At 36.7% G+C, this 13,658-nt stretch overlaps 1 protein-coding gene across 2 annotated transcripts; it reads right to left on the bottom strand.

Moving 5' to 3' along the window:
* Positions 1–591: 591 nt before the first annotated feature.
* LOC137190994 (lysosomal thioesterase PPT2-A-like) lies at positions 592–12,988 on the bottom strand. 2 transcript variants are annotated; one of them, XM_067600764.1, is made up of 9 exons: positions 12,630–12,988; positions 11,129–11,282; positions 4,899–4,994; positions 4,608–4,715; positions 4,352–4,435; positions 3,243–3,327; positions 2,373–2,427; positions 2,099–2,262; positions 592–1,995 (listed from the first exon to the last, which is right to left on the bottom strand). In XM_067600764.1, the coding sequence occupies exons 1-8, from the start codon at positions 12,954–12,956 to the stop codon at positions 2,119–2,121; spliced, it is 1,053 nt and encodes a 350-aa protein (XP_067456865.1). In that variant the 5' UTR covers positions 12,957–12,988; the 3' UTR covers positions 592–1,995; positions 2,099–2,118. The 2 variants fall into 2 exon arrangements, with proteins under 2 accessions (XP_067456865.1, XP_067456864.1); XM_067600763.1 differs by having other exon boundaries at positions 593–1,995; positions 2,092–2,262.
* Between the last annotated feature and the right edge of the window lie 670 nt (positions 12,989–13,658).

Below are 13,658 nucleotides of genomic sequence, written 5' to 3'. Positions count from 1 at the left end.
TATTCAAAGATGCTTCTAATTTTGTGTTCATTTAACTAAATGGAACAAAACCTCACAACAATAGAGACTGCAGTCTGATACAGCAGCAACACAACAGTGTAAAAAAAAGCTGAATTAACATATTTGACCTTGTCATCAACAATTCAAAAGTTTCCTATAATAATTAATAAATAATTAATAGCACTGCTGTATAGCAACTCCTGTACAATGTACAGGAGTTTTTTTTTTTTTTTTTTGAGGTCAGTCTGTTTTTTTGTACTTTTCTCTTTGCTTCTATTGTGTTTTTGTCTCCTTTCTTTTGTTTTGTTTTCTTCTGTGTGCTGTAAAGAACATTGGAACACCTGCGTTGTGTGTAAAATGCCATACAGATAAAGTTGAGTTGAGTATATCCAGGGTTAACATGCTTGTCTGTATAACAGCTGCATCTAATTTGACTGTTCCACCCCAACGTTTCACAGTACTGTGATTAGCACCCGAAAGATAAATTAAACAATGAAAAAAATTCACATATTTCTGATAATGCCTTTGAAACAACTTGATCTCTATCATGCTGTCTATGTGAAAAATAAATCAATAAGTAAAATAACCAAACATGTAAACAATGATGTAGAAATTTAATAGAAATATAAAGTACTGTATTTCAGATATTCCGAAAGGATTCATTTACAACAAATCTGATAAGGCAGAAAAGTAACCTGCTCTCTATAGAGTGAGAGTCCACATTATGTGTCACCACACGTTTTATCCTTGATAGCTGAAAAACACTTGCACAAGTTTCAACTCACAGAGAATGGAAGCACTGAGCAGTTGTCAGTTTTGCTGTGATGCAGTTGTGAATTTACCCTTTAAAATATGCCTTAAACGCACCTTAACCATCCAAATGGCCAATAAATTACTGCCACTAGAGGGCAGTGATTGCTCATTGCTCATACCATGATGCAGGCTCAGTGTGTTTAATGGGATTTATTAGCATAAATGTCTTTCATTAGACACTTCAGGCTACTATTACCTGTAATATTAGGAACCATTTAAGAATATTCCCATAGATTATTTATAAAAGTGGCCTTTATGGCAATAACAAAGACCACTGATTTTTGATTATATGTGTATTAAAAGCTTTTTGTTGCAAGTGCAGCAAAAACAAGCCAATTTTCACTTCAAATTCAAAAGCAGTTTAAAATATGAAGTTTGGACATTTGCACGAAATGGATAATTGAAAAAAATATTCATGCTAATGGGACTTTAGCTCTTTTGTTTTAGTTTTAACTTTAAATGTCATAAACTCTGGTTAAACAGACTTGTACCTGACCTGGAATTTACATTTTAGGAAGATCAAAATTTTGATCAATTTAGTTTCTGCTACAATTTGGCATGGTTATTGTAAAAAGTCACATTTTAAAGGCATGAAACAAAGATGCACTCTTATCATTTAAACACTGGTTAAATTAAATTAAGGTGTGCTTCATAAGCAAAGAATCCAATATATTGTAACAAGGAAATGAACATTATTATTAAGATATGGAAACCTTTTTTGGCTTATCTGTCCCATCATCATGAAGGAAAGGGGAAAAAAAAAATGGATGCTGCTATTGTAATAATATGACAAAATATGGAATATAATAATATAATATAATAGACATGTATAATAATATAAGACAATATTGGGAAGGAGGTGTCTTAGAGAAGGGAACCTGCAGATCTGGACTTCAGTCAATTTGTCTTTTGTTTTGTGTGTAAATGGGTCATGCATGTGGTTAATGTCTTGTATAAAAATTCATATAAATAAAATATATTGAAAAGAGGGAATTAGGGGTGGCACGGTGGTAGAAGAAGGTGCCAGCTGGGCTCTTTCTGTGTGGAGTTTGTTCTGTGTGTAATTGCATTACTGTATAGGTGTAAATCTGAGTGTGAATGGTTTTCTGTCTGTATGTGTCAGACTGTCAGCTCTGTGACAGACTGGACCTGAGCTTTGATAGGCTCCAGCCCCCTGTGACCCTGAAAAAAGATAAGCAGATTAATCATCTGGACATCTTTGCACAAACATAAGCAATTTCCACAGTATACATAATGTTGTAGTAGTCAAAAGTCTACCTCTCACTTTCTGTCAGTGTGTTGTTTTCATGTGAGCCACTTCTCTATGCAGCTGCTGAACACCGTGAAGTTGGAGTGCCAGTATACATGCTTCACGCCGGAGTGAACACAGACTGACACATCTCCACGAGCGCCTAGCGTCTTCAGTCCAAATGTGTCATTCTTGTAGAACTTTCAAAGGGAAAAAAGTCAAACTAGTTTCCAGCTAATACAATTTACCAAAGGTGTAGGTTAGACAGAGTTGCAAAGAAACATGTACAGTATGTTAGTTTCCAACTTACCTCCTGGTTCTTCATTTGCACAACATTTTCTTTGCTGTCATAGAATCCAAAGTGGCTGTGTAAGAAAGAGGAAACAGTCAGTCCAGGTAGACAGGATTGAAACCTCTGCTGCTATTTGAACACAAAGACTTCACTTGACACTCATTTTGAATGCTCAGTTTTAGAATTGATTGTATTAGCACCTCACTTGATTGTCTTACACCTGAGTATCTATCTAAGCTGATTCAAGGAACATCCTGATCTGTATTTCTCTTTTTCTATGTTTAGTTTGAGAGGTGAATATGTTTTTAGTTCAACCATTAAAACTTCAGACAGAAAAACAGTTTCAGGTTTGATCGGCTTTGCAGAAAAACTCTTTCACTCATTACAGAAATAAACATTTTGGGGGGTTTCTGAAATGTGTGGACGGTAAGAGACATATGAAGACCAATGTAGAGCACCAAACTCCTCCAAAAATGATCTTTCATTTTTACGTTGCATGTTTTAGTTGTGACACAGTTTTATAATTTTAAATCTTATTCCTATATTAATCATATTCCATCCTACTGGTTTTATGCTATTTGACAAAAAATACATATTTATTTAACACACTTGCAAATGTGCTTCATAAAAATCCTCTGTTTTATTTATTTTGTTTGTTATTTAATCAGGGACGTCAACTCAGAACAAATTATTGACCTCAAAAAAACATCAGTGTTGAAGGACCAGCTGTGATATTATTGTTAAAAGAAAACCATATAAAATATGTGGAACATAAGATAAGAAGGCTGTTATATGATTAATTTGGCTCACAGTATTTAACACAGACACAGTCAAATAAAAGAGACTCAGCAGTATTCAATGATTGTAAAACTTTGATGAGATTTAAACCTGGACTGCCACGGTGTGATGACGCCATCATCTGGTCCTCCAATCAGCACAAGTTTCTTGATGCGCAGGAAGTTTTGTCTCCATGCTGAGGAAGTGAAATTGAAAAATGCATTTTGTTATTCTGTTACAATATGTCCACAAGTATAGTACTTATAGTATAGTACAGTTCATAATGCCCATGACAGGAACTTGTTCCATTACATTTCATGTCAGCTCAAATGGCCTGACTTTTAGTTCCTAGTATGAGTCAAGTTTAAAAACCGCTGGATCCTCTACTTCTCATAGTGCAAAGTCTTTGTTAGATCCTTTCATGTTACTTGGCCACATCTTTCAATCTCCTCACCTCCACTTTGTGACTCAGGATTTCTGTTTAATATTTATTATCTCCATATCAAGCTGAAATAACCTTGATCACATCATAATGACATAATCAAGGTTGTTTTCTCAGATAACAAAGCTTCTCCAGAGCCACAGAAGACAGTATACAACAGGCTACTGTGTATTGGACAACACAACTGATTTTAAGAGTAAAATAGGATCTCTTTTAGAAAAGTATTGTTTAACTGAAATTATATTTAGACTTTTAATTCCTGTGTCCATGTTGGCCTGATTGACAGGACCATCAGTCAGCTGCGGTTGCCGCAACTCCACCATCAGATTTCTGTGGCTGAAAATAACTGATAATGATGACAGAAAGTGGAAACGCAAAGCTTTGTAATGTCTCTATGGGTGTTGTCACAGATCTGTACATGTTTTGGTTTTTTTTTGTCACATAATTTAAGCCAAAATATTCTAATCAAATCATGTATCTGAGGCATGATGTTGTTATAGCAAATGTTGAAAGCCTTCAGTTTCCTTCAGTAGGCTAATCTTGAGAAAAGTGGTGTGACAAAGGTTACTGAAGTGTTAGTACTGATTATTTTGTTTGGGTTTCTCACCAAAGAAAAAGAAATGTCTGTGATTTATGTGACCTACAAAGTACGTATCTGCTCATTACCAGCAGGCACAGCCAGAACGCCTGCTCTCATCCATTTGCTGTTAGTCCACAAGTATAGTACTTATACTATAGTACAGTACATAATGCTCATGACATGAACTTATTCCATTACATTTCATGTCCTTGTGAGGTCTGTCACCATTGAGCAGCGGCAGAAAGATGTTGCTCTGCAAGTAGCGGGACCTGTGGTGAGGATCTGTAGAGAAAAGATATAATATATATATTATACAGATATATATAGATATTATATATATCTGTTGCAGTGTCTTTTCAAGGGGGAATGTGATATCATGTGCAAGCTATCCTCAGTTAAAGGTAAATGTTTTCAGCTTTTGAACACAGTGAATACCCCCTTCCCTTATTCTCACCGTTCCAGTAGTCACAGATAGATACTTTCTGTCCCACTCTGTTGTAGCAAACACGAAACACTGTTTTTTTTACGCAGTCAGGAAATACCCACTTCAGGTAGTCTGTGTCTGTGGAGTGAGACAGTTAGAAAAAAACATTTATTTACAGTTATGCTCTGTTTTTGTCTGGTTTTTTTTAAAGTTCTGGTGACTCAGCTGATAGTCCTAAATTCAGCATACCCATGGAGGACATTTTGGTCAGGGGTAATTAGGATCTAGATATATTTTAGACATGAAATGAAGCTCACTGACCTCCGTACTGCCCAGCCTGTGGTGATGAAAGCGAGATGAAGGAATGGACGTTGTGGTCTGGATCCGTAGAGAGAAGTGCTCGACAAATGAGACCACCTGAGAAAAAAAAATAAAGAGGACAAAGGAGTCAAAACATCAAGAGAGTTCCAGCAAACCAATATGTATGATCTGATGCAGTGATCCTTTCTCAGCTGCTTTCAGATCCTCAGACAGACTGTTCCAACAGCTCAGAGCACAGAACCTTAATGCTATGTCACCAAAGGTTTTTCTCATGCACTTTGGAAAAGTAGAAGACTCATGCCACAGAACATGGGGGACTGTACTGGTTCATACAATGCAAGCATGTCAGATAAGTAGGCTGGTGCAAGATTATGAAGAGCTTTAAAAACAAGTAAAATAACTCTTAAATCAATACAGAAACTGAGAGGCAACCAATGTAAGGACTTTAAAATAGATGTGGCAGAGTTCTGATTTAATTGTGACTGATTTCTAACTTTTTTTTGGGTGTGCATTAATCTCTTTTTGTCGCTCAGAGAGCAAAATGGTCACAATTTGGTTATATGTTTGAGATTATAAAAAAGCAGCTTTGGTGACAAACCCCACATGAGCCTTAAAGCTTAGTTCTGAGTCAAAGATGACACTGAGGTTTCTGGCCTATAGGCTTGCTGTAATTCCTGGAGAATTAAGTTTTGTGATCAGTTTCTGTCTCTGATCTCTGGCCATAAAGTAATTATAGTCAGTTGAATCCAGTGCATTTCACTGTGAATGCGCCCTCGCTGTGTGGTATATAGAGCCCTTTTCTCATTCTTTCTTTCCAACATGTGCTTTCAGTAAAAATATAAGATGAATATGTTTTTTTTTCCTTCTGGCCCTGCCATCTCCTCTGCTGAAGGACAGTAAGGTTGTCAATTATTTCACAAGCTTGTGCCGTTATACAAACACACGTACATGCACTTGTTACAACTATATACATAAACACAAACATCCACCCTGTTCCTACATTCACACACAAACACACACACACACACACACACTGGTAAGCATGCACTCATTAATCTATGATCATTTCTAAGAGCATCTAAATTATGACACTTTTGGGAAACGGGTGGAGATTCACAAATATATTTCCATTTAAAAATGCTAAATTGATGTACAAATGATGATATAAGTGATAAATTAGAGGCACAGATACAGATTTACAGATAAAAATCACTCTGCATTTATTTGTGCATTGTATTTTATGAGTTGCGTAACTTGACGTTTGTTTGTGAATACTAATGAGACTGTTTTAAACCCATACAGTTCCTCATTAATCCACAATGTCCTATTTATGGTGATGATTTTAAGTTAATTAAGAGTTCTCCAGTGACTTACTACTACACTTCTATGAAGTTGGGACTCAGAAGAGACAGATTATTTTAATGAATGGTGAATTGAAGCAGCTCAAATGGCCTGACTTTTAGTTCCTAGTATGAGTCAAGTTTAAAAACCGCTGGATCCTCTACTTCTCATAGTGCAAAGTCTTTGTTAGATCCTTTCATGTTACTTGGCCATATCTTTCAATCTCCTCACCTCCACTTTGTGACTCAGGCTTTCTGTTTAACATTTATTGTCTCCATATCAAGGGGAAATAACCTCGATCACATCATAATGACTTCGTCAGGGTTGTTTTCTCAGATAACAAAGCTTCTCCAGAGCCACAGAAGACATTATACAACAGGCTACTGTGTATTGGTACTAATCATGACAACACAACTGATTTTAAGAGTAAAATAGGATCTCTTTTAGAAAAGTATTGTTTAACTGAAATTATATTTAGACTTTTAATTCCTGTGTCCATGTTGGCCTGATTGACAGGACCATCAGTCAGCTGCGGTTGCCGCAACTCCACCATCAGATTTCTGTGGCTGAAAATAACTGATAATGATGACAGAGAGTGGAAACGCAAAGCTTTGTAATGTCTCTATGGGAGTTGTCACAGATCTGTACATGTTTTGTTTTTTTTGTCACATAATTTAAGCCAAAATATTCTAATCAAATCATGTATCTGAGGCATGATGTCGTTATAGCAAATGTTGAAAGCCTTCAGTTTCCTTCAGTAGGCTAATCTTGAGAAAAGTGGTGTGATAAAGGTTACTGAAGTGTTAGTACTGATTATTTTGTTTGGGTTTCTCACCAAAGAAAAAGAAATGTCTGTGATTTGTGTGACCTACAAAGTACGTATCTGCTCATTACCAGCAGGCACAGCCAGAACGCCTGCTCTCATCCATTTGCTGTTAGCAACAAGTGTCACATTGAATCCTTCATAATTTGGATATTCATTTGTTCTGTATCTCCCGTATCATTTCACTGAGAACCTATAACTTGTGTTTGCAAGACAGACAAAGTGAAATGTCATGCAACATCACCACTGGATGGCACTCTAGTTAACAAAACATTTTGAATAACTGCACACCTAAAATTTCTTCAGAAATTTTACTTTTTGTAGTTGAATTTTCACAGTTTTCACAGTAAAAAGCTCACAGGTGTAAATAATGAAATGAATGATGACTGAATCCCATTTTTCTGCTTTGGTAATGTTATTAGTAACACCTGTGCTTTTTCTGCAATGACAAATCAAAATGTCCACTGCGAAAAAGGCCTGCCAGAGGAGATAGTATTTGAATGACGTAAATATCCTAAAGATATGTTTTTGCTACTCAAAAATTTACAAATTCATACACTGCTGTACGTCCAACCTGAAGTTAAAAGTTTGACATTCCTGTTTGTAAATGTATTTTCTTAACAACATAAATGGTGGGCCACCATGTGAAAATGACACCTATCTTGGTATGTTGATAATGTGGAAGGGGAAATTGAAAGGGTGTGGTACAAAGATATTGGGTGCTGTGAGTGTGTGTGTGTGTCAGTGTTATTGTATGTGTGGGTTAAATATTTGCATTCAGTTCATGTGTGCAGCTATGTGCATTCAGTCTTTGTGAATTGATGTTTGGTCACATTTTTATGTTCTGTACTGCCGTGTGTGTTTGCATAAATGAGCGGGAGAGACCTTGTCAAAGTAAAATAAGATAGATGCCATTTGTGCTGCACAGATTCTGCACTGTATATATTGCTAGTGTACTTATTTTGTTAAGTTGACCTTCAACCAACAGACACTCTGTCCCCTTGTGCTCTGTTTGAGCTCCCGTTGTTCTTGGTTCAGTATGTGTAAATTATACATCACCCATATTTGTCTAATATTATCTCACAGTGACACCCCTTCCCTCATTCACCACATCCTCTCTTCTTATGTATGAAGTCACAGTTAACATTTCTCAACTATCCAAACCTTATGGGTCAGGACTTCTCTTGGGTCACTAGATATTCAAATTGATGATAAATGAGCTGCATTTATCCAGTGCTTTTATCCAAAGTGCTTTAAAATTTGTCTCTTTTTCACCCATTCACTGACACACCGATAACAGCAAGCTACCATACAAAGCACCGGTCTAACCAGCAACTGGGGTTCAGTGTTTTGCTCAAAGACATTTTGACATGTGGACAGGAGGAGATGGTGGTCGAACCACCAACCCCACAATTAGAGGACAAGCCACTTTACCTGCTGAGCTGCAGTGGCAAATTTTGATTTGATTTATTTTTATTTAAAAATTAATGCAACAGGTTTGAAACACGTTTTTATTAAATCCATTTGGAGCTATGATAGTAAAGTATACCACACTCGAATTCTTAGTTTTTAGAGTGACTTTGTGACACTGAGGGAACACATACAGTACTGTGCAAAAGTTTTAGCACAACAACAACCCAAAACATACAGTCAGAGTTATAAAGAACTATGTTCAGCAAAAAGAGGAACAAGCAGTCCTGCAACAGATGATATGGCCCCCACAGAGCTCTGACCTCAACATCACTGAGTCAGTATGGGATAATATGATGAGACAGAAGCAGCTGAGATGCTTAAATCCACAAGATGCTTGTAACAACCTACCTGCCAAGTACCTTAAAAAACTGTGTGCAGGTGTACCGAACTGCTGCTGTTTTAAAGACAAGGTGTGTTCACAGCAAATATTGATTTCATTTAGATTTCTTCAGTTTACAGAACATTGTATGAAGTTAACTGATAATAAAAACTATTCATGGCATTATTTTTGAAAGCATCCTCACCTTACTTTTGTTCAGTACTGTATATCTGTTGTTTTTATTCAGACAGACATACTTATTTTACTAGATAGTTATCAGAGGATAACTTTCTACTGACTTCATGTAGAACTAGTTTAACACAGACACTCAAGTACCAAGTAATGGTAACATGGATGTTTTTTGACTTCAGAAAGTAATGTAACATGTTTTAACAGAAAAGTTAAGATTGTATTTGATTACACAATAAATAGTGTATATAATTGTTTTGTTCTTGAAGATGTAATATGGGTATAGACAGCTATCCATTAAAACTTTTATTTGTGATTTAGTGGATTGAGTTGCTAAGTGATTTATTTTTTTCCTCTGTTATCTAAGAGGTGATAATATTATAATCCATTAGTCGATCAACAAAAAATGAATTGCCTACTATTTCGATAATCGATTAATGGTTTTGAGTTATTTACATTAAAAAATGTCTAAAATCTCTGCTTCTCAAATGTGAATATTTTCTGGTTTCTTTACTCCTCTGTGTTAGTAAACTAAATATATTTGGGTTGTGGACTGTTGGTCGAGACAGAAGAAGACATTTGAGGACGTCATCTTGGGCTCTGGGAAAGACATTTTTACATTTTATAGACCAAAAGACTTATGGATTAATCAAGAAAATAACTGATCTGTTAATCTTTTTCTTTTTTCTTTTTTTTTTTTTAAAAAAGAATTGTTTGTTGCTGCCCTAATTATGTAGAGCTATCTGTCATGGTCTTGTCAGTCTGGCTCTATGTTCCTTAGTTGTTATTCTCCTCTGTTCCATCAGAGACTCTCAGCTTGTTCTCCTTGTTATGTTAAGACTGGACTGATTTGGAGTAGGCTGTTTTGATCTGTAGACCTCTGGTGTGATATCATTTAAGTTGCCTTTATTAGTTAGACTGTAGTCATTGTGTTTCTGGATTTTTGGTTTTCTGTTTGCCTTGTGTTTTTCCTCCTGTGTCCCCCAACCTGTTTTTCCCTCCACACCTGTCCTGCATTCAGCTTTGTTAGCCCTGCCTTTTTCTCAGTGTTTTCCTCAACTTCTTAGCCTCTTTTCCATTCATTTGTTTCATCTCCTTTTTCCCCTGACTTGAATTTCTCTGCCCATTTCCCCACCTGCACTTCATTTCCTCATTAGGTCAGTTAGTATTTTAGCCCTGTTTTCAGTTCAGTTTTCGTTGTATCCTTTGTTCTGCATTGTTCAGTTTTGCTTTGACCTGCCAGCTTTGTTTCTGTCTGCACAAGCCTTAAATAAAGATGTTATTCCTCAGCCTTGCTCAGCCTGCAGTCTCCTGCAATTGAGTCCACCTGCTCCGTTCCACCTGACACTATCTTACCGTATGTACTAGATAGGCTTTGAGTCAGCAGGTGTTTTTTGTTGTTTTAGTATTGTGTTATGTATTGAGTCTCACTGAGTATGGATGTTATGGATGCATACTTTGTTATATAAGCATTGTAAACATATACAATACAGATGAGAAGTGGCCTCTTGGCTTTCTCTAAATCAAATGTTCCAGTATTCAGTTAACTTGATCTGACCTATGTGTCGTTGGACTGTGGGAAGAAACCAGAGCATCTCAAGGAAACATTGCAAAGATATACCCTTATTACTGCTACTAACCTCTGAGCCACTGTTCCACCCTTCCTGCATGTCAGAGATATCTAGCCTATCTCCTTTTCACATAGATGAATTATCCTGTTTTTGGGCCTTAGTGACAAAGTTCCCATTTAGAACAATGCACACAGATCACTTTAGAGACGCAGAAGCCAACCAGTACTGGAATATTGAAATACTAGCTGACCCCAATTTTTTTATATATCAGTTAGTTTACAGTAAGTTGATGAAACACATCTTTATTTAGAAAAATGCACGATGTGAGCACAATATATTCTAAAATTAAGAAAGAGGGCCCTTCTAGATAGATAAAAGATAGATTACTTAATAATGCATGAGCCAGTTGATGTTGTACTTAAAAGAATGCTGGTTACTTTTAATAAGAATGTGTGTGTGTGTGTGTGTGTGTGTGTGTGTGTGTGTGTGTGTGTGTGTGCGAGTGAGAAAAGACCTTGTGAAAAGCACAGAAGATGGATGCCATTAGGAGCCTTTTGCATGATGGGGTCGATAGCTTTCCTGAAGTCTCGGACCTGCCTCCACAATGGCTTCAGACTAGCCAGGTTGTCATACAGGTCAATCACTGTCACCTCAGTCCCTGGATGCACCTGGGAATAAAATATTAAACATTAATAAAGGGGCTGTGAAATATCGATTCAAAAGAAGGGACAGAGTAACAGAAGCATAGTAATAACTGATTAAATCAGCAAATTGAATCAGTTAGATTTCTATGGATCGTGTTTGTGGATCACTGCTACTATAGTCATATTTCTATTATCATTATTGTTATTATTGTTGCTGCTGTGCATCTCTCTGTCTCTCCCTCAGCCCAACCTGTCGAGCCAGATGGCCGCCCACATAGAGCCCGGTTCTGTTTGAGGTTACTTCTCGTTAAAGGGGAGTTTTTCCTTGCTGCTGTCGTCAAGTGCTTGTTCATGTTGGGTCTCTGTAAATTAAAGAGTACAGCCTAGACCTGCTCTATATGAAAAGTGTCATGAGATAATTTCTGTTGTGATTTGGTTTTGGCTTTATAAATAAAATTGACTTGACAAATTATCAGCCTGATAATTGATAATGTTATCAGCCAACTCAATCATGTGGGCTTATACAGTTCTCCCAAAATAACACTGATCTTAAGGAATAGAAATTGACAGAGGAACAGAAAGCATTATCTTGAAATGACAGGGGAACAGAAAGCGTTATCTTGAAACCGCTTGCTGATTCTCACTTCGCCTTGATTCTGACTGCCCTTAATATCATCAGTAATGCCATTCACTGTAGATCTAAAGTCCAAAATAAGTTAACCATTCACATTGCTCAAATTGCCAAAAAATTAAGCTTGACTGGTGAGCGAAATGTGAAACTCAAAAGCAGGTTATAAAGAGTTTCCTTCTAAAATAAAATCTAAAAAGTCTGCAAAAGAAAAAATGACAAAAGTGACACAACAAGCACCAAACTTTAAAATATTTGGCTGACAAAATAATATTGCAAAAATATATAAATACAGATAAACTTCAGAAATATCTCCCAAATTTGAATAGCCTACATTTTTAAATATATTTGCACTTGTGTATAGCTAAATTTACATAAAGTATTAAAAATAAAGTACTTGTTTGGCTGAAAATTGGCCCATGTGACAGATATATTAAATCAGCTGGATACAAAAAATAAAAAAACAAAGTTCAGCCCCATAAAGTTTGATTACTTTTTCAGATTTTTAACAGGTTTTGTTTTGTTTTTTTGTATTTTATAAGCTTATCATATATTGTTTAATGTAAATTTGCAATCTGAAAAGTAACCACCTCTGTCAAATAAAGGCAGTGGAGTAAAAAGTGCAACATTTCCCTCTGAATTGTGGTGGAGTGGAAGTACAAAGAAGCGTAAAATGAAAATTCTAAGAAAAATAAGTAATTGTACTTAGTTGAGTAAATGTACTACTACTACAGATGTCCTACCTTGGTTATGTAATCAGACAGCGTTTTGAACTGCTTCGGTCCATCAAAAATGCCATGCACGATGACGACAGGCATATACGCGTCAATGCAAACCCCTGTCAGCAGCAGCAGCAGCAGCAGCGGGGTTGGTGATCTTCGGATGACTTGCGGAGTCTTCATCTCCAGCCGGTCACAGATGAGACTTCTGGCCGAGCAGATGGAGGACCGAGAGAATGGATCACCAAGAGAGAAACTTTGCCCCGGGGTGCAGGTCTTTAATAGTGCTGATGAGTAATTATCGATCTCTTTCTTCTTTCTTCTTTCTTTCTTTGTAGATTTGGAGAGCATGGACGCTTCCTCCCTCCCACTGCTGTTCTTGCTACTGTTTTGTGTGGTCTTAAAGATCACATCCGTTTTCCAGTAATCAGTGAGAGTCACTGAAAGGATGGGTTCACGATTTTCAAGTCTGTCTTAAAAAAACAGTTAGGTGTCCAAATGAACACTGAAATTGTTTTTTCTTGCCATAATCATCCCTCTGTTCATACTGACCATCAGAAGACCCCTTCACAAATGCACTTACAATGTAAGTGCCCATCATTTACAAAATCTACAAGCCTCCTTCAGTGCAAAAATGTATTTAAAAGTTTATCTGAAGCTAATATGAAGCTTCAGTCGTCCAAATAGTCAAATCAAGTAGATATCTTTCAACATTACAGTCTTTCTAGTGCCAAAGTCCCTCTTTTTGTTTATATACTACTCAACGGGCCAGGAAAACGCTGTCTAGGGAAACACAAAGAGGGAATTTTATTCTAAACTGTAAATGTGGAAGATATCCACCTCATGTGACCAACTCAGACTCTTGAAGCCTCATATAACCTTCAGATCAGATCAGATTAAATGCAGTTTTGCACAAAATGACTGTGTGGACACACTGTGGGTTTTGGCACCCATCACTTACATTGAAAGCACATTTTGAAGAGGATCTTTCAATAGCCAGTATGAACAAGAGGAATGATTACAGCGAGGAAAACCTCTTTCAGTGTGCATATG

This window comes from Thunnus thynnus, chromosome 10 (genome assembly GCF_963924715.1).
Source record: "Thunnus thynnus chromosome 10, fThuThy2.1, whole genome shotgun sequence".
Lineage (NCBI taxonomy): Eukaryota > Metazoa > Chordata > Actinopteri > Scombriformes > Scombridae > Thunnus > Thunnus thynnus.
Note: the sequence above shows the minus strand (reverse complement) of the source record. Positions and strands in the feature narration are given on the sequence as shown.

Excerpts from the sequence above, each read along its gene's own strand:
- LOC137190994 (XM_067600764.1), bottom strand. The coding sequence starts at position 12,956 with ATGCTCTCCAAATCTACAAAGAAAGAAAGAAGAAAGAAGAAAGAGATC. Across the intron at positions 11,283-12,629 it reads TGTCTGATTACATAACCAAG|GTGCATCCAGGGACTGAGGT; the intron begins GTAGGACATCTG and ends TTTTATTCCCAG. Across the intron at positions 2,263-2,372 it reads TGCAAATGAAGAACCAGGAG|TTCTACAAGAATGACACATT; the intron begins GTAAGTTGGAAA and ends TCCCTTTGAAAG.